General features: G+C 39.0%; 1 protein-coding gene across 6 annotated transcripts in view; it reads left to right on the forward strand.

Moving 5' to 3' along the window:
* LOC127649456 (neurexin-2-like) overlaps window positions 1-25000 on the forward strand; it is a 600635-nt gene that overhangs the window by 332492 nt on the left and 243143 nt on the right. For all 6 annotated transcript variants that reach the window (XM_052134552.1, XM_052134585.1, XM_052134578.1 and 3 more), the window contains 4 exons: window positions 11703-11864; window positions 14721-15159; window positions 19412-19795; window positions 21213-21416. In XM_052134552.1, the coding sequence (XP_051990512.1) occupies window positions 11703-11864; window positions 14721-15159; window positions 19412-19795; window positions 21213-21416 (1189 nt within the window). The remainder of the gene's footprint in view (window positions 1-11702; window positions 11865-14720; window positions 15160-19411; window positions 19796-21212; window positions 21417-25000) is intronic.

Genomic DNA, 25000 nt, shown 5'->3' on the forward strand with positions numbered 1-25000 from the left:
GTAGAGGATGTTGTTCGACCAAAACAATATGGATATACCCCAACCAGAAACCATGGGTTAACGGCGAGGTTCGCGCGGCACTCAATGCACGGTCCTCCGCTTTTAATTCTTCTAACCCGGAGGAGCGTAAACAAGCCAGTTATGCCCTCCGTAACACCATCAGTGAAGCCAAACGCCAGTACAGGCACAAACGTGAAGGTCAGTTCAACACCACTGACTCTAGAAGTATGTGGCAGTATGTGGCACGGACTACAAATGGAATAAAGACTCCGCTGTGAACACCGCTGCATCTATCCCGGACGAACTTAATACATTTTATGCTCGTTCCAAGGACAACACCACCGCCCTCGCGGAGAGAGCACTCGCGGCTGACGCTGCAGAGGTTGATTCACTCTCCGTCTCTGTTGTGGATGTAACCCGATCATTCCGACGGGTGAACATCCGTAAAGCTGCGGTTCCAGACGGCATTCTGCTCAGTCCTGCTCACCTCTCTGGACCCGTTGCAGTTTGCCTACCGCAACAACCGCTCCACTGATGACGCCATTGCATCTACACTACACACTGCTCTCTCCCATCTGAAAAAAAGGAACACATATGTGAGAATGCTGTTTGTAGACTACAGCTCAGCATTCAACACCATAGTGCCCTCCAAGCTTGATGAGAAACTCCGGGCTCTGGACTTAAACAGCTCGCCGTGCAGCTGGATCCTGGACTTCCTTTCAGGCAGACGTCAGGTGGTTAGAATGGGCAGCAACACCTCGTCATCACTGACCCTCAACACTGGAGCCCCACAGGGCTGTGTTCTCAGCCCACTCCTGTATTCCCTGTACACACATGACTGTGTGGCAACACATAGCTCCAATGCCATCATTAAGTTTGCTGACGATACGACGGTGGTAGGTCTGATCACTGACAATGATGAAAGAGCCTACAGAGAGGAGGTGCACACTCTGACACGCTGGTGTCAGGAGCACAACCTCTCCCTCAACGTCAGTAAAACCAAGGAGCTTGTAGTGGATTTCAGGAGGAAAGACGGAGAACACAGCCCCATAACCATTAATGGAGCACCGGTGGAGAGAGTCAGCAGTTTCAAGTTCCTCGGTGTCCACATTACTGAGGAACTCACATGGTCCGTCCACACTGAGGCCGTTGTGAAGAAGGCTCACCAGTGCCTCTTCTTCCTGAGATGGCTGAGGAAGTTTGGAATGAACCAGCACATCCTCACACGGTTCTACACCAGCACTGTAGAGAGCATCCTGACTGGCTGCATCACCGCCTGGTACGGCAATAGCACCGCCCACAACTGCAAAGCCCTGCAAAGGGTGGTGCGAACTGCCTGACACATCATCGGAGGTGAGCTTCCCTCCCTCCAGTACATCTATAACAGGCGGTGTGTGAGAAAAGCTTGGAGGATCATCAGAGACTCCAGCCACCCGAGTCATGGTCTGTTCTCACTGCTACCATCAGGCAGGCGGTATCGCAGCATCAGGACCCGACTACATGACAGCTTCTTTCCCCCAAGCAGTCAGACTGTTGAACACTTGATCTCTCATGATCAATAATCAGCACTGCACTTTATTAATCTATTATCAAATATATTCTCCTCAATACAACTACTGTATATATATATTTGTATATCCTTTTTATTTTGTATTCTTATTTTATGTGTATTCTGTATTGTGTGTATTGTCTACTGTTCATTGTATATAATTATTGTGTTGTGTATGTGTACATCTGATATGTAAATTGTTGTTGTGTAAGTATGTTGTTTATTGTAATTGGTATATGTCTCGTCACTGTCATGACTGCTATGTTGCTCGGAACTGCACACAAGAATTTCACCTACTGTTGCACTTGTGTACATGGTAGTGTGACAATAAAGGGATTTGATTGATTTGAAATATCTGTCATGTACGGCTCTCCAGTTCAACAGTGCTCTTCTTATGGCTTCTATACGTGTCGCTTTAAAGGCCAGTTCTGGGGTTTTTGAGTAACCATGGTAACAGGGCTTCGCTTTCCCCCCTTGGGTAGGCGGGGCCTCCTTGCCGACTGTATCTATTGATGCAGAGATGTGATTTATCATAAATAAAAACACGACTGATGACCAATCAGCATCCAGGACCAGAACTATCTGCAATATTTAAATATTGATTAGCATGTCTCTGTGTGTGTGTCTATGTGTGTGTTTGTGTGTGAGTGTGTGTGTGTTTGTGTGTGTGTGTGAGTGTGTGTGTGAGTGTGTGTTTGTGTGTGAGTATGTGTGTGAGTGTGTGTGTGTGTGAGTGTGTGAGTGTGAGTGTGAGCGTGTATTTATCACTTTGTGGGGACATTTTTGACCTTGTGGGGACATTTTGTCGGTCCCCATGAGGAAAACAGCTTATAAATCATACTAAATGATGTTTTTTGAAAATGTAAAAATGCAGAAAGTTTTCTGTGAGGGTTAGGTTTAGGGGTAGGGTTAGGTTTAGGGGATAGAATATAAAGTTTGTACAGTATAAAAACCATTATGTCTATGGAAAGTCCCCATAAAACATGGAAACACAACAAGTGTGTGTGTGTGTGTGTGTGTGTGTGTGTGTGTGTGTGTGTGTGTGTGTGAGTGTGTTTGTGTGTGAGTGTGTGTGTGAGTATGTGTGTGAGTGTGTGTGTGAGTATGTGTGTGAGTGTGAGTATCTGTGTGAGTGTGTGTGTGTGTGTGCGTGTTTTTGTGATTTACGAGGACAATTTTGTAAGTTACAAATTAGTAATTACAAGGGTATTATGCTATAAATGTGATTTATGAGGACATTTCTAGTGTCCCCATAATTCAAATCGCTTAAAAATCATACTAAACAATGTTTTATTGAAAATGTAAAAATGCAGAAAGTTTTCTGTGAGGGTTAGGTTTAGGGGTTGTGTTAGGTTTAGAGGATAGAATCTATAGTTTATACAGTATAAAAGTCATTATGTCTATGGAAAGTCCTCATAATGATAGGTAGACCAACATGTGTGTGTGTGTGTGTGTGTGTGTGTGTGTGTGTGTGTGTGTGTGTGTGTGTGTGTGTGTGTCTGAGTGTGAGTGTGAGTGTGTGCGTGTTTTTGTGATTTACGAGGACAATTTTGTAAGTTACAAATTAGTAATTACAAGGGTATTATGCTATAAATGTGATTTATGAGGACATTTCTAGTGTCCCCATAATTCAAATCGCTTAAAAATCACACTAAACAATGTTTTATTGAAAATGTAAAAATGCAGAAGGTTTTCTGTGAGGGTTAGGTTTAGGGGTTGTGTTAGGTTTAGAGGATAGAATCTATAGTTTATACAGTATAAAAACCATTATGTCTATGGAAAGTCCTCATAATGATAGGTAGACCAACAAGTGTGTGTGTATGAGTGCGTGAGTGTGTGAATGAGTGTGTGTGTATATGAGTGTATATAAGTGTGTGTGTGTGTGTGTGTGTGTGTGTGTGTGTGTGTGTGTGTGTGTGTGTGTGTGAGTGAGCGTGTATTTATCACTTTGTGGGGACCAAATGTCCCCATAAGGATAGTAAAACCCGAAATTTTTGACCTTGTGGGGACATTTTGTTGGTCCCCATGAGGAAAACAGCTTATAAATCATACTAAATTATGTTTTTTGAAAATGTAAAAATGCAGAAAGTTTTCTGTGAGGGTTAGGTTTAGGGGTAGGGTTAGGTTTAGGGGATAGAATATAAAGTTTGTACAGTATAAAAACCATTATGTCTATGGAAAGTCCCCATAAAACATGGAAACACAACATGTGTGTGCGTGTGTGAGTGTGTGTGTGTGTGTGTGTGTGTGTGTGTGTGTGTGTGTGTGTGTGTGTGTGTGTGTGTGTGTGTGTGAGCGTGTATTTATCACTTTGTGGGGACCAAATGTCCCATAAGGATAGTAAAACCCGAAATTTTTGACCTAGCGGGGACATTTTGTCGGTCCCCATGAGGAAAACAGCTTATAAATCATACTAAATTATGTTTTTTGAAAATGTAAAAATGCAGAAAGTTTTCTGTGAGGGTTAGGTTTAGGGGTAGGGTTAGGTTTAGGGGATAGAATATAAAGTTTGTACAGTATAAAAACCATTATGTCTATGGAAAGTCCCCATAAAACATGGAAACACAACGTGTGTGTGTGCGTGTGTGTGTATGTGAGAGATTACATCTTGTTTATCTCTACATGGTCTGTGTTGTGAGGGGTGTTAGGGTGAATAAGTCAGTATATCTTAGAGACAAACGGTCCATTAACACATTATCAGCTGTAAGAAGCATTGGAGAATAATGTAGAAGTGAGAACACAACATCAGTTATCTGGCGCAGGGTTTGTGGATACACACGAGCGCTGACGTTATCTGCAGTAGAAAGCAGAGAATTACCGGCTGACAAAGCTTTTCTGTGTTGCATGAATCAGTCAGAGTGTGAGGACAACAGCACAGACAGTCTGTTTACTCTCACTTAAAGGGACAGTTCACCTAAACATAACAATTCATCATTTACTCACACGACATCCCAGATGTGCATGAGGTGTATGAACACAAATGAAGATCAGACTCTTTATTTCGCTATTCTTGATTAAATGGTCAGTTGCATGTGATTGTCTCACAGGACCTTAGTGAGGCCTCCTCTTCATAGCAGGATTGGGCAAAATTCAGAATTTCAGAATGATGTTTCAGTTCATGAGTTTGATATTTACACTATTGCAATTCAAATACATTCAAAACAGTCTCTACTTGGACTAATTACCATATTATTTTTGAGCAAGTACGCCTGTTTATTAAACGTTTATTAGACATGACACTTCTCTACAATGTAGAAATAAATATCAAATTAAGCTCAAATTAACACATCATAATAGATTTAGTTTCTGCTGTACAGTATCAGAAATGATCCATCACGACGTTTGCAAATGACCTCGTGAAGATAGAGTCAAAATATGAATTTATTGATTGTTTAATATATTTAGTAAAGTGGTGTATTATGGGAAATGAAGTGTTCTTCACCACGGTCCATAAAAGAGTATGTATTAAACATAGTGTGAAATAAAATACTAATTTCTATCGGTGGCATTTAAAACACTTTTACAGTTTATTATATTGATTATTGATTATGAATATTGTCAAAAGTGATGGTATAAATGAAACAGTACAAATGAAACAGTGCATGCGCAGACCTCGACATTCAATAATAATCAATAAAACTTCTGTTTTCACTGTAATGTTTCATATGCATGTGACAATATTATAACTCATGATATAATGACAAATCAGATGTATTATTAAAAACAGTCATGTGTATTTATTTGAATTGTACTTCCTGAACATCCGTTTGTCAGCTCAGTTCTTGGGTTCCTCCTCCAGTCGTGATTGGTTGGGTGTTGTCATGTAAAGATCCGGTGTGGGGCAACTGCCGTCGTTTGACCGCGTGACGGCAGCTCGACTGAATCAAGAGATATCTGCTCATTAGACGGGATATGTTTGTGTGTTGAGCGCTGTAATCCCGTTGTGAGTGTAGTATAATCTGATTTTGCTGTGTGTAACAGGTGATCTGTGCAGATGCACACATGATGATGATGATGATGTCGATGCTTCATGTCTGACAGGGACCTGGTGCTTTTATACGGTTATGTGACGGCTGATTATATTAACAGGCTGACAGACCATCTTTATTTGGTAAAGGACATGAAACTGTGTGTTAGACTGAGAACAACTCGTGTCAGCTGCTGGATTTGCACATATTGCATAATTCAATCAAACATATATTGAATGCATTTGCACATCGCTGTTGGTTAAACATGTCACTGATATTCACATGATGTTTGTCTGGAGGCGAGTTCAGAGGGGCACATGTGCACAAATCAAAACGAAAGTAAAAATAGCCTCAGGTGACTTCATGTCCTGCGGCGAGACATTCTGCACTCCACCTACATCTGTTAGACACTTTGGATTGTGATCTCTACATTAATGTATGGAATATTTATATAGATGATTTGTCGCACCGTAGGGCCGTTTCTAATCAACAGAAGACACAACAAACAGTGATTAAAAAGGGCAAGCGGTAACAACAGCTACACCCTCGTGATACTTCAACATTAGATAACTAATAATGAACATTAAGTGCATAAGTGTGCATAAGTATTCAACCCCTGTGCTGTGGAAGCTGCCAGGTTACACCGATGAAAGAAATTGGCCTAACGAGGACACTGTTACTTTACCATTGGCATCCACCTGTCGATCATGTCTTCTGGATTAAACCCACTGTTGAAGGATCATTGGTCAGGAGGTGAATCTGAAGGAAATGAAGACTAAAGAGTATTCCACAGAATACACACATTACACATGGGAAAGGGTGCAAAATAATATCCAAATGTTGGCTATCCCATTGAGCACAGGTGGGTCAATAATCAGGACGTGGAAGCTGCCGCACACCACACAGGCACTGCCAAGAAAAGGCCTCAAAACTCCAACAAGAACTTGTGAGAGAAGCCACTAATGGGGCTTTTCCACCGCACGGTACACCTCGACTCGCCTTTTGGGGGTTTCCACTGTGGATAGTTCCTGGTACCTGGTATTTTTTTTAGTACCACCTCATCGAGTTTCCAACAAGCCGAGCCGATACTAAATGCGTCGTCAAAACCTGCAGATCACTGATTGGTCAGAGAGAATCGTCACTAACAGCGTCACTGGATTTCCGACACGTGACATCAACCCGCTAGATTTAAAGTTAGCAACAGCGATAGCAGCATCATTTGTTCACGCGACTTTCTAATTTTAAAAAGAAATGGCTGTGCGCAAAACCACACCGTGATCAATAAACGAGGTGCAGACGGTCCTCTCGTTAGCGACGAACAAATGACGCAAAATGAAAAAGTCTTTCAGGAAGTGTCTCAGCTGTTGTCCGCACACGGCCACCACCGGACCAACCAACAGTGCAGGGAAAAGTTAAAAAACTTAAAAGTGACGACAGAATCATCAAGGAAAAGAGGAAGTGGTTTGACCAAATGGACGCTATCTATTTAGTTGAGCAGCTACTGGAAGCTTCTAAAACAACCAATTGAACTGTTACACTTGTGTAAAATCACCATCAACAACTGCTTTATGCAGCACAATGAGCTAGTCGCTAACAGCTAGCGGTCGTGTTATTGTTTTGGTCAGTTTGTGTTGTGTTTAAGATGATGTCACGGCAGTAGAGGCGGCGTAACTATGACGATCAGCCTATAATCCCGCCCACATTGAGGCGACACTAAACTGCAGTGGAAACGCAAGCTCAGAAAAGTAAAGCGAATCGAGTCGAACCGTAACGTGTCGTGGAAAAGTGCCATAAGAGTCCAACAATCACACTGAAGGAGCTGCAGAGTTCAGTGACTGGGAGTAATGGTGCACCAGTCATCCATATCAACAGCACTGCGTAACGCTGGCCTGTATGGGAGGGTGGCAAGAAAGAAGCTGTTACTCAAAAAGTGCCATCTGAAAGCACGTCTGGAGTTTGCCAGAGAGCATGTGAGTGGCCCAGCTGAGATGTGGAAGAAGGTTTTGTGGTCAGATGAGACCAAGATAGGGATTTTTGGCCAAATCTCACAGCGCTATGTGTGGCACAAACAGAACAAGACACCCCATCCCTACAGTGAAGTATGGTGGTGGCATCATGCTGTGGGGATGCTTCTCATCAGCAGGGACTGGCATCTTGTTAGAACTGAAGGAAGAATGGATGGAGCACATATAGGGAAATACTACAAGAGCACCTGCTTCACCTTTCAGCAGGACAATTATCCCAAACACAAGTCCAAAGCAACATTGGAGCGGCTCAAGAACAAACGGATACATGTCCTGCAGTCGCCCGGTCCTGATCTCAATCCTATTGAGAATCTGTGCCACTATTGGCCTTGTTTCAAGCATAACCCGTAATCGTTTTGTTCGAATAAGACTTAATGAAAGATGTATTTTGTGATATTATTGTACGTGTAAATGTATTTTGTTTGAATGATGTTTAGATGTTTGTTCTGGAACACGAGAGATGTGTTTGGCCGTGTATGGCAGGTGTGGCATAAAGGCGTTTTAGACTGTGATCTGGTGATTCATTCTGTAAGTGCACTAATATATCACTACACAGATTAATCAGGCCATGCAAATGTGATTTATAGCCTGTGACATCACATAGTCCGGCTGTTACAGTCTGCATCATGTGTCCAAACGTTCAGCGCTTATGCACTAGAACATTCATTAGCATTAGCATAACCTGTTGAAGTGTTCATTGCTAGCTCATGATGTCATATATAATAATGTGGGACGGGTGATTTCAAGTCATTTGGGTGAATACTGAAACTTTCTTAAATGTAATCAGTAATGTATTCTTTTGCATCACATAGAAAGTAATGTATTTAGATTACTTATGCTAGGCTTATGTATAAAGGCAAAGAAATATTTATTTTGGTGATGAGAGCTGGACAGAATTAAACATGCAACATTTGATTATATATTTAAACAGTTTTATCAGTGTTATATGATTATTGATCTCTGATATTGAAAATGGATCTAAATGACTCTGATATGATGTCTGGATGAGTGCTAACTGTCTCTCTCTCTGTGTCTCTCTGTCTGTCTCTCTGTGTCTCTCTCTCTCTCTCTCTCTCTCTGTGTCTCTCTATCTGTCTGTGTGTCTGTCTCTCTGTCTCTCTCTCTTTCTGTCTCTATCTGTCTGTGTGTGTGTCTCTCTCTGTCTGTCTCTCTCTCTCTCTCTCTCTCTCTCTGTGTCTCTTTCTCTCTCTCTCTCTCTTTCTGTCTCTATCTCTCTTTCTGTCTCTATCTGTCTGTCTGTGTCTCTCTATCTGTCTGTGTGTGTCTCTCTCTGTCTGTCTCTCTGTGTCTCTGTCTCTCAGTAGGGTCTGTATCACAGGTGGCTGACAGCTGGTCAACTCGCCCGCCGTAATGATTTATTTATCGTAATAATGCTGGCGTTGAGTGCTGCCAACATCGGCAGAATGCCAGCGTCCAAACACACGTCGACTGATAACACTCCACTCCGTGACGGTTTCAACATTGCAAGATGGTCATGAATTTGTGCACTCGTGAGGATTTATGATGCCATAATTGAGCATCACGTCAGATTAATGTATTCTCAAAGACCCCGTGGAACCAAAATTGTTGATTTGTGTTTAGTTCAAGTCACAAACATCGAGAAAAAGGATCTTTTAGCAGTTTTAATACACGTTTAACACGTACAGTCTTACTCTTCTGCATCTAAATATTGACAACATCACTTTCCAGTTTCTTCTGTTTGCGACCGATATAAACTATCGGCTATCCAAAATGTTCTGCCCCAACTTCCTGTTTCAAGAGGAAATATGCCAACACAGGAAAGAAAATGGCACAACTGTCCCACCATCAAGTGAAGTGTGCAAGTTTTCACTCAATGTCCATTTTAAGACCCTGGACAGTCCCTCTTAAATACAACAGCAGACATAAAAATGTGTTTGTATGGTACAGACGTCTGAAAACAACGATTGAAAAGCTGAACGGCACATGACAGACATGATGGTAAAAGAGCGCTATGGGAAACGTTTCTTTATGGTGCAGTTGTTGAACGCTCAATGCTGAACTTTATGAGAGGATTTTATTAAAGTTAGTTCTGTAGTTTCATAATTGCAGGCTGTACGAGTGACGACTTGAGGCTAGTTTAATAGTTCAGAAGTATTTAACAGAACGAGACACAATGTGGATGATTGTCTCTGGCGGCCGTTCATAGCGGGTATTTCATTAACAGCTGTTTGTATTGACTGGTGCAGAGGCGGAAGTCGTTGTGGCTTTGTGTGATATTTGTTGGAGTGGAAAATAACTTGACAGATAAAGTAGTCTGTCTCGCCAACCTTTATCAGCGCGCGTTTTAATTGGACACGTTCAGTCAGAAAGAGCAAAAAACAGCATTATTATTCAGCACAGAAGTGATTGTGAAGCATTGAACTGATGGAGTAAACACGTTTCAAATGAAAAACACAATGCAGTTCTCTCACAAACACTGTGATCACTGTGTGTGTGTTAAACTAGGAATAATAGAAATACTGGCCTCCAATCAGGGCCTTCATATGTGTGTGCGCTGCTCCAGAGAAATACTCAAACACGTTTAAAGCACTTCATCCTAGTCAAAAATACACGCTTGAACATATGAACTGTTTAAAACTTCAAGCACTCACCCTTCTGGAGGACGTTTAAGAGAGAATGTAGCACGCTGGTTCATACAGTAAATATGATCATAAACATGCAATAAGATACAAATATTAAAAGTGCTAATCTTTAAAATAAATGTTGGCACGTTCCATCTGTGAGGTGTTAGTCTCAGCTTAATTTAAGTGCTGTTGTTTCATTTCCGTTTCAACTTCCCAAAAGTCGACTACGATGACTCTTTCGTGACCTGATGTGAGAACCGTCATGACCAGCGAACATGCATCAGTTGTCTTTAAGGAATATTCAAAGTTAAGCTCAGTCGACAGCATTTGTGTCCAAACTAGTCTCATAAAATGAGCGTTACGTTACATTTGTGCAAGTGACTTTAACGTGCCGATTTCTAGGTTTGTCTGCAGATTCCTGGTGAATGAACACTAGAGGCGCCACAACAACTGTGTGATTCATTCACTTTCACACACGACGAGTACAGCGGCTGACTATGACTTTATAAACATTATGTGTCACTAGTACGCACAGAATGCTGGTATGATATCAACAATCTTGAAAAAGGAGGGTGTGACTGCGTGGTTTTGGCGCCTCCTGCTGGATATTTCACTGAACAAACGGCAGCCAAACGTGTAATGAAGCACGTCATTTCAGTTTTGAAAGCATTGCTCTGGTAAATTCATGAGCTCAGGCTGTTTGTGGCATAATGTTCATTACCAGCAAAACATGTTCACTCGTGCCTGATGTAAACAATGTGTGTGTTGGCATAATTATAGTGTGATAAAATCGCTCACTGATCTTTTCTCTGTAAAGTTACAGTCAAGTTTACAATTTCACAATACGGCGACATAACACCATAAACCCTAAAACAACGGTGAAAATGAAGATTTAAAGAATAATGTATTTATGTGCTAATTAGCATTATGCCGCTAACGCTGATGATTGAGATGAACTTGTATTGAACCCAGAATATTCCTTTAAAGTTTGATGACATGTTTCTCAAGAGTCTCTGTAACATTTATTGCTTTTATATCACGTGGGCATTGAGGGAAATTTGTAATAAAGACGACCCAATTTCCACTAACGACCGCTTTAAATGCAACACTGTGTCGTAATTTAAATCTCCCACTTTGTTGCAGAATAATCCAGAAATATGGATCCGATTTCATGGCAATAATCGTCAAATAGTGGTTTGCTTGTGAGACGACATCTGAAATACAGAATATAACAGCAGCTCAGAATGATTTCCAGACATTTAATAAAACATTCCCACTTTAGTGAAAGCCTTTGGAGATGAATCCTGGAAAGCCCATGGAGAGCAGAGATCACACATGAAATAAGTCTGTATTATTAAAGTTCATGTGAGTTTTTAAGGGTTTCAGTGTTGAACAGCAATGAGCTTTTACAACTGCACTGTAATGAAACTCTTCCCTTAAACAACTTAAACCACAATGACTCTTTAATCCAGTGTCTCTCTCTCCTTCTCTCTCTCTTTCTCCTCGGAAACACTCTCTCGGTCTCTCTGTCTGTCACGGGTCGTCCCATCGGTAGGTCACCATCTCAGTGGACGGTATATTGACCACCACTGGTTACACACAGGAAGACTACACAATGCTCGGCTCTGATGACTTCTTCTATATCGGTGGAAGTCCGAACACAGCGGATCTGCCCGGATCGCCCGTCAGCAACAACTTCATGGGCTGCCTGAAAGATGTGAGTGTGTCAGGAAATATTATTTTCACCATATTCTTTGAAAAGCTGATCATTCATTCATCAATGATCAATGTCTCGACTGGTGCTGAACGATTAATCGAAATAAAATGGAAATCATGATATGACCCAGAGTGATTTTCAAACCGCGAGGGCTGTGATTTAATGTGCACGGCTGTTTTGTCTGTGGTGCGTAGTGCTTATTTAAATACATGCCATCCACAGTAACAGATGTGCTCTGCGTTCGGTTCAGTGCGCATTATTTAAAGCACCCCAGATTTACTTTAAATGCACATTGCCGTAATTTTGCATACCTCTATGTTTGGCCACTAAAATTTACTGTGCACATTTAAAATAACCCCATGAGAGCAGGTTGTTGTCGATAGCAAGTCAGATAAGAGCATTTCACTGCAGTAAAATTGTTGTCAACTCAACTTCCAACAACAGAAACTTCTGTCAAAATAAAGGTTTGAGGGTTTAACCGTACTTATATAGAAGACAGCGGAATTTCAGACGGTCCCTTTATTCTATATCTACAACAAACGTTGACAGTTTTCATTCAGACAGTCAATGTTTGAAACATGCCGAGGTTTTAGTGCCGTTTTTTGTACTATATTGCCCCAATATCTAGCTGATATCACTATAACCCTCCGTGGGCGTTTTACCCCAGTGTAGATTAAACCATGACTTGTATTCCAAACAACCGCCTGTATTCCTCAATGTCTTGTGGCTGATTTGAATGACTATATAATCATTTGAATCCATTATAGTATATAACTAATGAATTGATGGCTTGTTGGTTTATTGAGGTTGCAGAAAGGTTCAGGGATTCATCACGTACAGCCTAAAACAAACATTATATTTCCGTAAAGAAAACGTTCCTAGAAAATCAAAAACCTGCTTCTGAGTTCTGGGAACAAGACAAATATTAGTTGGGATGTCTAGATTTGACTGTTTCAGCCTTTTAATTTCAAACTATGAAAATACATTAAAAAAAATGCTAATTAATTTTATGTGTAGAACTACAATCATCTACATAAAGAGTGAAATAAACCGAAACCATTTCAATATTCATTGTGTGGAAATGATTTCTATCAATTATTCATAAGTTACGACTGTCAAACAGTTGAGACATCACCAAGAAAAATCAAGGGAAATATCACTTTTTTACTGGCCCTCATTTTCAGTCTAGCTATAATTTGAGAAAATGATTAAAAACTGTGAAATATAATTTAATTGTGCACTGATTGGTCTTATCAACACAAATTTTTATGTAAAAACGGTTAAAAATGTCATTTCCAGCACAGAATTCTATTCTACGAGTTAATGAATGAAGGAATGAAGGAATGAATAAATGAGTGTGTGAATAAATGGACATGTAGATTAACAAAGTGAATGAATGAATAAAAACAAGTGAATAAGCAAACAAAAAAATAGAAGAGTGCATTATTGAATGAATAAATAAATGAATGAAAAGATAAATGAACAATATAAAGAATGAATGAAAACACAAGCTAATGAAGGGACAGGTGAATGAGTGAACACATTATTGAATTAAATTGTTGAAAATATGAATACATGAACAGAGTAAACGAATAAATGGAAAAACTCGTAAATACATGAATAAATGCATGAAAGAACGAACAAATAAATGGACAAACAAATGAATTAGTGAATAAATAAACAAACTAATTAATTAATGAACAAGTGTTTGAATGAAAGAACAAATGATCAGGTGAATGAATGAATGTGTTAATGAGTGAGTGAATGATAGGATGAATGAATAAATGAATGCTTGAGTGAATGAACAAGTGAATGAATGAACAAACAAACTAAATAACGCACAGGCGAATGAATGAACAAACAAATTAATGAACAGGTAAATGCGTGAATGAATGAAAGTGTTAATGAGTGAGTGAATGATAGGATGAGCAAATGAACAAGTGAATGACTGAATAAATTAATGCTTAAGTGAATGAACATGTGAATGAATAAACAAACAAACTAAATAATGCACAGGTGAATGCATGAACAAACAAATTAATGAATGTTTGAATGAGTGAGTGAATGATAGGATGAGCAAATGGACACATTAACAAGTGAATTAATGAACAAATTAATGCATGAGTGAATGAATAAACGGTTGAATAAACATGTGAATGAATGAACAAACAAATAAAAGAATGTTTGAATGAGTAAGTGAGTGATTGGATGAGTAAATGAACAAGTGAATGAATGAACAATTGAATGAATATTTGAATGGTGAGTGAATGATAGGATGAGCAAATGGACACATTAACAAGTGAATTAATGAACAAATTATTGCATGAGTGAATGAATAAACGATTGAATAAACACGTGAATGAATGAACAAACAAATAAAAGAATGAACAGATAAATGCATGAACAAATTAATGTTTGAATGAGTGAGTGAATGATAGGATGTGCAAATAGACAAATGAACCAGTGAATGAATGAACAAACAAATGAATGAATGTTTGAATGAGTGAGTGAATGATAGGATGAGCAAATGATGTGAAATAGGATTTAATTGTGTGCTGATTGGTCTTATCAAGACAAAGTAGTCGTTAATTTTATTTGACAACTAACTTTAAAAATGTCATTTCCATCAGCGTCATTTCCAGCACAGAATTCTATTCAACTCTATACAGAATTAGAGATGTGCTGGAAATTAATCTGAATAACACAAATCTCCTGTGATGCATGAACACACACTTGGACACTGTTAATAGATTAATTAAATGTGAGCAAATGTTTTATTGAGACTTCGAGAAGTGCCCAAAGTCGCTGAAACCGAAACCTCTTCTCTGTCATAATCTGTCTGTATCGCCCCTGTAGGTCGTCTACAAGAACAACGACTTCAAGCTGGAGCTGTCCCATCTGGCCATCGAGAGAGACCCCAAGATCAGTCTCCACGGTGACCTGGTGTTCCGCTGCGAGGACGTGGCGGCCCTCGACCCCGTGACCTTTGAGACGCCCGAGTCTTACATCGCTCTTCCGCGGTGGGACACCAAGAAAACCAGCTCCATATCGTTTGATTTCCGCACCACAGAACCGAGCGGACTGCTGCTCTTCAGTCACGGGAAACCACAGAGCACGAAAGAGCAGCGTCCCGGCCGCGAGATGAAGAGCGATTACTTCGCCATGGAGCTGCTGGACGGCTTTTTATTCCTGCTGATGGACATGGGATCAGGGAGTATCAAATTCAAGACCAGCAACAAGAAGGTGAATGATGGAGAATGGTGTCACGTTGACTTCCAGAGAGAAGGGAGGAAGGGTGAGAAACACACTTCTGAGATATATAATGATACATGAATATTACAGTAAAGTCAAAGCAATTAAAGAGCGCCTCATTAGACTAATGCCACAATGCTTCAGGACTGCACAATTAATCCAAATAACATGTGAAGTGTATGTTCACACGCTGGACACATGATGAATGTTTTAAAGTTCATGTGTATTGTGAAAGACACATTCACACAATTCCATTCCTTACCACTACAAGTTATTATACATATAATCATATTAACGGCTGCACAGCATCATGGGAAATGAGTAGGTGTCTTCAGATCTGTATTGAGGGAAAACAATAAAATAATGCTACATATGCTAAAACAGATCTAATACTCAAAAAAACACAATAATAGTTCAGTAGAATAATAATATAATAGATTATTCTTTCACATGGGTGGGATTATAGGCTGATCGTCATAGTTACGCCGCCTCTACTGCCGTGACATCATCTTAAACGCAACACAAACTGACCAAAACAATAACACGAGTGCTAGCTGTTAGCGACTAGCTCATTGTGCTGTATAAAGCAGTTGTTGATGGTGATTTTACACAAGTGTAACAGTTAAATTGGTTGTTTTAGAAGCTTTCCAGTAGCTGCTCAACTAAATAAAGTGAAGCTTTCAAGAAGAATATAGAGTTAACGTAACAAAACGTCCCGTCCTCCATCGTGGATCAACACCAGTCCAGGGCACTCTCTCTCCCATTGCTCGCCGGTCTAGATAGTGTCCATTTGGTCAAACCACTTCCTCTTTTCCTTGTTCTGAAGTCACTTTTAAGTGTTTTTAACTTTTCCCTGCACTGTTGGTTGGTCCGGTGGTATCCGTGTGCGGCCAACAGCTGAGACACTTCCTGAAAGATCTTTTCGTTTTGCGTCATTTTGTTCGTCGCTAACGAGAGGAACATCTGCACCTCATTTATTGATCACGGCGTGGTTTGTGCACAGACATTTCTTTTTAAAATTAGAAAGTCGCCTGAACAAATGATGCTGCTATCGCTGTTACTAACTTCTAGCGGGTTGATGTCGCGTGTCGGAAATCCAGTGACGCTGCTAGTGACGATTCTCTCTGACCAATCAGTGATCTGCAGGATTTTGACGTCACATTTAGTATCGGCTCGGCTCGCTTGGAACCTCGACGAGGTGGTACTAAAAAAAATACCAGGTACCAGGAACTATCCACAGTGGAAACCCCCAAAAAGCGAGTCGAGCAGAGTCGAGTTGTACCGTGCGGTGGAAAAGCCCCATTAGATCATAGTAATAATAATAACAATTTACAGTATTTATAAAAAAATAAGCACAAGCTGAAACATAAAATCATGGTTAAATAGTAAAGACTTTAGACTTTATAGAAGTTTGTAGATAACTTCATAAGAAACTAACATTTTGTCAAATTTAAGTTATTTTATTCATGTAAAATCATGAAACAGTTTTGTGAAGGTGATGTTTAATCATAACACAGTGTTGCTGTTTGGCATGTCAGGGCTGTTACTGTTTGAGAGGTTTGACTTGACTTCCTCCCTAACGCTTTAAACTAGAATAGTCTCTCTACAATTGAAATGGGTCACATTAGTTTTGAGGTCTGCGCTCCGCACTGGTTATTGGGTTAGGGTTAGGTTATGTGATATTATCACATCACATCTGGATAATAGAATAATAAATAAACAAACAAATAAATAAATAAAAACTGCCATTCCAAAAGCCATTTGTCTCTACTGCAAGACTGTTTTTGCTACTCTACCTCTACACAGTATATTTGGTGGGTCGGTGTGTGTTTATGTTTACATCCGTGAGATGCCAAACTGTTGCTATGATGATCACACGTCAGCCATCATGAGTTCTGGAGAGACTCCTGTATTCTGTCCACACGTGAAGCAGTTGATTCAGTAAAGTGGATTCACCCTTTAAATGTGATAGTTATCCCCAAACGGAGTCAGCACGTGGCCATAGAGACACCATTAAACCGCACAGATGTGTGTGTCGTTGATCTGCACTGCCAAAGGCTCTTCATTTGCCATAACTGACTAATAGAGTGTGAGACTGGAGTGTGCGGGTGTTTGTGCTGTGGGGGGAAAATCCAGCCGTTCTGTAATTGCAGTTTAATAGACAATTAAGAGTCAGTCATAAATCTCCCTGATCTACACAGAGATGAGAACTCACACTGAAATATGTGTTCACATGATCAGAACTTAAGAATTAGCAGTTCAGGTTACAGTCCTTGAACCTGGAAGAAAAACTGCATTTTTGAGTCTTGGGTTCACTTGGGAATTTCCAATTATTATTATTTTATTTATTTAGTAAAATAAGGTTTACTGTGAACATCACTTGAATATTCTTGGACGTTTTGTTCTTCAACATAATTTGCACTCAGTCAGAGTTGAGACGAGACTTTTGAAGCTACTGTGTTTTTAAACGGTGTGTTGCTAAATAAGGACTAAAATAAGCACAAGCATGTGTGTTCTTGCATGACGAAACAGACAACTGTTCTAGTTCATATTTAGCAAGTTATTAGCAACATATTAGCAACGGCAGATTCACTCTTGCGCTCAAACACAGCTGACACGACTAAAGTGAGTGGATTTACTGTACAAACAATGGAGACTTCACCCGCAAGCACTGAATCAGGTGCATAAGGAATATGGGCAAGCTGCCAAATCTCTTCGCATTGCCCGAAAACGCTCACACACTTTTATCTGAACCAGTGTTCAAAGCGAAACTGCCCGAGTGAGAGCGTGTGCGCGATAGACTGAAGGACCGGTCGTTGGTCGTATACTTGACGAGACTGAACGGCAGCCCGAGAAAATAATAGTTGTGAGATTTTAAACTCCAGCATTCACTGTGTTTTATATCTGCATGTAGAGTGTCTTATAATGCATTGGCAATGTACACTTACGTTAAATCTGCCCATTTAATCCTATTATTAAATAAATATAATTAAATAAAAGTCCACTGGGAAACACCAAAAGATTTTGCCCAAATTGTAATTGCGGCATAAAAAACTGATTTTAAGGCATGTATACATATACTTTATAAAAGATAAATACCAGAATAATAATAATAACAATAATAATAATAATAACAATGATAATAATACAAATATATGCAAAAAAAGTTTTTAACATGTACATATTTTAATAATTAAAATAAATGATGGAACTTATTTCTTTAATTTTTTTGGGACAAAATATAAATGAAACATACTTATGATGTGTCTTAATGCCCGTTTAATAGGGATTAATCACGGAAAACTATGCGATTAGAAAAAAGCTACACTTGTAAAATAAGGCCGAAATGCGTCATTGCCAGGGACGGATTATAACTTGCAAAGGCCCCAGGGCCAATTATCTCCAAGGGGGGAATCTTGATGCATTGTCAAGCGGGGAGGATCGCCAAACTACATCATACAACATTAAAGCCCAAGGCCCCTCCGGGCAGTTAAGGGCCCCTCCGGGTAGTCAAGGGCCCCTGGTAGTCAAGGTGTGTGTATTCGTCAACATGATGCAGTGTATACAAATTACCTAATTATAATATTTATTAGGCCTACATATTTCTTTTTATTATTGATTTATAATTATTAAATTTAAATTACGAATCTCAGTTGCCTCCGCTTCTGAGACCGTCAATCGGCGCATCTGATCACGTGACTCGTTGTGCATGACACCGCGGAGACTCACAGCATGTGGAGCTTCATGCTACTCTCCACGATCCACACACAACTCACCACACGCCCCATTGAGAGAACCACTAATCACCACCACGAGGAGGTTACCCCATGTGACTCTACCCTCCCTAGCAACCGGGACAATTTGGTTGCTAAGGAGACCTGACTGGAGTCACTCACAATGCCCTGAAGTCAAACTCACGACTCCAGGTGTGATGGATACCTGAGATCGCTGAGATACACAGACCCTCAACATTACAGATTTCTGAAGCTCAACGGGTAGAGTATTGAACTATAGGCTGATTAGTAAGAAAACATAGAACAGTCTGAAGGTCTGTGCAGAGTTTGATGAATGTAGCTGGAAAGTTCTAGGAGGAGCTCTAATTGATAGTTGTGGATTTTGGGAAAACCCTGAACCATGTCTGTGGAATGTCAAGCCAGTATAACAAGGACACATGTTGATCCCCAAGGAACATCGAATGATAACTGTAAAGCTTGAATGAACTGTTAGTCTCTTAGGCTGAAGGCATGAAATTAAACATTATTCGCTCACACCTGTTAATGTTCTTAATTTTTCAGGGTCGATCTCTGTGAACAGCCGATCGATTCCGTTCAACGCAAACGAGGGCAGTGAGATTCTGGATCTTGACAGTGACATGTACCTGGGCGGTTTACCCGAGACTCATCAGGGTCTGATTCTGCCGCCCGAGGTCTGGACCGCGCTGCTCAACTACGGTTACGTGGGCTGCGTCCGTGACCTATTCATAGACGGGAAGAGTCGTGACGTGCGTCGGATTGCGGAGATCCAGAGCGTTCCGGGCGTTAGCAGCTTCTGTACGCGCGAGCTGCAGAAACGATGCAGCAGCGCCCCCTGTGGCAACGGAGGACAGTGCAAGGAGGGCTGGAACCGCTACATCTGTGACTGCACCGGCACCGGTTACCTGGGAGACAACTGTGAGATCGGTAAGGACGGCTGATGAACAGGAATGAAAGTTGTCTAATCTTTGCCATACATTTCACTGATGAATATGGTGAATCAGTGCAGGTGGCTGTATATTTCCTCTGGATACTTGGGAATTTCCAATTATTATTATTTTATTTTATTTAGTAAAATAAGGACTGCTGTGAACATCACTTGAATATACTTGGATGTTTTGTTCTTCAACATAAGTTGCACTCAGTCAGAGTTGTTGGTGTGAGTCCACGTGACGGGTTTATCAGGGACTCACAGTGAGGGATTGTGAAGCTCCATCGTCAGTTCAGCTCCAGTTGTTTGATTTTCTGCGGCCTGACGCTTCACAAACGCTCTTTTGGATGTGTTTGTCTGCACCGTATAGCACCGTGTTGCATCCTGTTCATGTTGGCGGGGAAAAGCCATTGTCACGAGTGTGGAAGACCACTCGAGCGGTGATGCTTACCAGAACCATCTGTGCAGCTTAAAACGTCACCAGCTGCTGCAAGCTGCTCCGTCTCACAGGGCGATGTTACCCGCTCTCAAACACATCAGGGGCAACCCTACTGATATACTGTATATACTATATGTGCCTTCTGCAGACCACACAGATGTGTGTTTGATATTGACTGATATAATAAAGACTAAGCTGGTGTTTGTTACTAAGACGACAATGAGCTCAGTGGCCTTTGCATAATTATGAGCATATTCTGTCTCTGTAGATGTGATTTATTATAATGTGTGTCAGGCGGTGAGCAGGTGGGTTTGGGGATTCAACTGCACCACAGAAAAATGCTTTTGTTTATTTGCAGGAACAGTTTAAGAGATGGCATTTTGTTTTGTTTTATTAAAACTATTTATTTCATCTTTTGAGCAGCCGGATGTTGTGCAGGCTGTTGAGTTTACTGTGAGTTGATGTTTATGAGCAGTTCCACAACAGACCTTTAGTGACATCATGTGTCACCACACGGTACTGCACTATAGTTTGCTGTATTTTATTTATTTCTTTTCATGTCAAAGTAAATGATCTAAATGTAGAGTTATATATGAGAGAAAACACCAAATCTCATACAAGGTGATGAATTGATCATATATTTAAATTGTTACATTTTAGCCAGGAATTATTAAATCTGTGGGGTAAAGTGTATCAGATGATTTGGGGTAAACTGTGCCACTCAATAGTGCTCGTAAACATAGTCTGATAAAGTTATTTTGGAGAGCAGATATGCTGAAATTGAATTAGGCATGTGAGTTTTCTCTCAGTGTTTCATGACTAGAAGACAATGTAAACACAAACTGGCACAGCTTACCCCATTCTCCCGTGATGTGGCTCAGTGGTGTTGCTTCTGAATGCTGACTGTATGAATTTGATATGAACTTGTGAATGCTCATTTACATGTGTGTGTTTGTGTGTGTGTGTGTTTCCAGAGGCAACGGTGTTGAGTTATGATGGCAGTATGTATCTGAAGATCATCATGCCCAGCACAATGCACACAGAGGCGGAGGACTTGGCGTTGAGGTTCATGTCTCAGCGAGCGTACGGTCTGCTCATGGCCACCACATCTAAAGAGTCAGCTGACACACTACGCCTGGAGCTGGACGGAGGACGCATCAAACTCACCGTTAACCTCGGTAACCTGTTCGTCTGTCATTTGTGTCCGCAGCAGGACAGTTAATCAGCCCCCCTGTCCTCCACATTCCCTCTCTCTCAGGTGTTTTGGGTTTGATCTTCTCCAGTGTTGCATTCATTGATGATTTCTGCTCCAGCTCATATTGTGCTGGGCAGATCTCGCCCTGTGTGTTCCTCTCAGTTATTATACAAGTGAAAGTCTGACTGCAGCTGTAATTCACCAGATCCACCAGCAGGGGGTGACAAAAACATCTTTTATTGTTAAGATGCACTCTTATTTTTTAAATGTAAATGTTTTAAACAAAGACATTAGGGCTGTTAATTGATAATAATAATGAATAAATAAATGATTACAGTTGAATTAATTACATCATATGTTGATTAACTAATCAAATGAATCACCAATAATACCATGTATCAATGTTTGTTGATAAAAGCTTGACAACGCCCACAGAAGTGGCTTTAGAAACCACATTATGTTGTATAATTAAATGTGAAAGCATATCTCTGGCTTATAGTATATAGTACTAAATGAACACGTTAAAACACAGTAAGAGGAATTAATCATTCCTTTGAAAGATCTGGTTAAAAAGTACTCTCACATAAGTTGAAGACTCCATCATGTCATTATTATTTTGCTTAAATTAGAGAATGACAAGACAAAGAGAAAACTGCTCACTGCTCTCAAATATATTACTTTGTTCTTCGTTGTATTAATATGTTTACTTTAATAGTCATATCAAAATTATACATGACCGAGGAAAAGACCGTTTCGGGCTGGATATTCGCGCTTTCAAATACTCATACTCCAAATAAATGTGTCAAGCTGTTGGGGAAATTGTGCAGAACATTGCACAGGTCTTATTCCCACAATTCGGACATTAATTCGCTTTCCAAAGCTAATAAGCATGTGAAAATGTGACCAAGGAGCTATAGAAATTTGCCACAATCAAAACATATAGAAATGGACAAACAAAAAGGGTCTGCAATATTCAGAGCTGAAACTCAATATAAGAGCAGATCACAGTTTTTAATGAAATCTTAGTAGATCAAAGTTATATTTTTGGGAATGTTTTCACATTTCTAAACCACTCTGCCACTGTCTTCATAAGAGGGTGTTTAAACTCTTCAATTATAAAGTATAACTTTCTGCTGGAGGACGGGTTTTACTGCAGGTCAGATTCTCAGAGGATGACACAGGGCCATGGTGCATCCTGGGAAAGGGCGTGGTGGGAGAAACTCTGTCAATCATCTCCTCTTCCTCACTGGCGGTTCTGAAAGCAGAACATTTAGTCCCTTCAATTGTGTGTCTGTCTGCAGCCCTGCAGCCAACAGCCTGACAGACCGGCTCACTGCATTACTCAGTTTGAACACAGGGGGAGACAAACATCACATCTCACAGGGAGAGAAAAACCTTTAAATTGAAATGAAGTAATAATAATAAGGAGAACAATAATCCTACTACTACTACAACTTCTACCAATAACAGTAATATAGTAAAAATAATAATAATAATAATGATAACACTAATACTTGGACTACAACTTAATCTAATAACAGCAACAATATAGTAATACAAATAATAATAAAGCTACACTGATTTTACTACTACTAATGATAATGCTAACACCACTACTACGACTAATTCTACTACTACTACTAATAATAATAATATTGATAATGCTAACACTAATACTACCACTACAACTTCTACTAATAATAGTATCAATATAATAATAATAATAATAATGGCACATTGATAATGCTAAGACTAATACTACTACTACAACTTCTCCTAATAACAGTAGCCATATGGTAATAATAACAATGCTACACTGATATTACTACTTCTTCTAATACTTCTAATACTAATGAAAATGCTAACACTGATATTGCCAATATTACTACTACTACTACTAATAATAATAATGAAAATGCTAACACTACTACTACTACTACTACTAATACTTCTACTGCTAATACTAATGAAAATGCTAACACTGATATTACTACTACTACTACTATTAATAATGATAACACTAATATTACTACTAATTATAATAATAATACTATTAATGATAATAATAATAATGATAATGCCAACAATACTGCTACTACTACTATTAATAATAATGATAAAATGAATATTACTACTACTACTACTATTACTATTACTACTACTACTACTATTAATAATAATGATAAAACGAATATTACTACTACTACTACTACTACTATTACTATTACTACTACTACTACTTATAATAATGAAAATGCTAACACTAATACTTCTACTACTAATGAAAATGCTAACACTACTATGACTACTACTAAAAATAAGAATAATAATGATGATGCTAACACTAATACTACTACTACTAATAATGATGATAATAATAATAAGAAGAAGAAGAAGATGAAGAATGAAAATGCTAACACTAATACTGCTACTACTACTACTACTAATGATAAAGATAACACTACTACGTAACTACAACTACTACTACTACTAATAATAATATTGATAATGATAACACTACTACTACTTCTAATACTAATAATAATCATGTTAATGCTAACACAACTACTACTAATAATACTATTACTAATAACAATAATAATACTGCTAACACTACTACTACTACAACTACTAATAATAACAATAATAATACTGCTAACACTACTACTACTACAACAACTACTAATAATACTAATAATAACAATAATAATACTGCTAACACTACTACTACAACTAATACTAATAATAATAATAATAAGAAGAAGAATATGAAGAATGAAAATGCTAACACTACTACTGCTACTACTACTACTACTACTACTTATGATAAAGATAACACTTCTACTTAACTACGACTACTACTTCTACTTCTAATACTACTACTACTACTAATAATAATGATAATGCTAACACTAATACTACTACTACTACTACTAATAATTATAATGATAATGCTAACACTAATACTACTACTAATAATAATAATGATAATGCTAACACTAATAATACTACTACTAATAATAATGATAATGCTAACACTAATACTACTACTACTAATAATAATGATAATGCTAACACTAATACTACTACTACTACTACTAATAATGATAATGCTAACACTAATACTACTACTAATAATAATAATGATAATGCTAACACTAATACTACTACTACTACTACTAATAATAATAATGATAATGCTAACACTAATAATACTACTAATTATAATAATGATAATGCTAACACTAATACTACTACTAATAATAATAATAAGAAGAATGATAAGTCGCCTACAGCTTGCTCACTGGGGTTATTAATACAATTATTATTTAATTATTTTTAAACACGATTAAGAATCGTATTTTATCTAAATTGCACAATGATGATTCATCGACATTATAGACATTACAGTTTTATCGTCTGTTAATGCTGATATTCTGTAAAGCTGCTTTGAAACGATGTGTGTTGTGAAAGGCGCTATACAAATAAACTTGACTTGACTTGACATGATAACGCTAACACTACTTCTACTTCTAATACTAATGCTAATAATAATGCTAATGCTAA

The sequence above is a fragment of the Xyrauchen texanus genome, chromosome 1 (assembly GCF_025860055.1).
Source record: "Xyrauchen texanus isolate HMW12.3.18 chromosome 1, RBS_HiC_50CHRs, whole genome shotgun sequence".
In the NCBI taxonomy this organism is placed as follows: Eukaryota; Metazoa; Chordata; class Actinopteri; order Cypriniformes; family Catostomidae; genus Xyrauchen; species Xyrauchen texanus.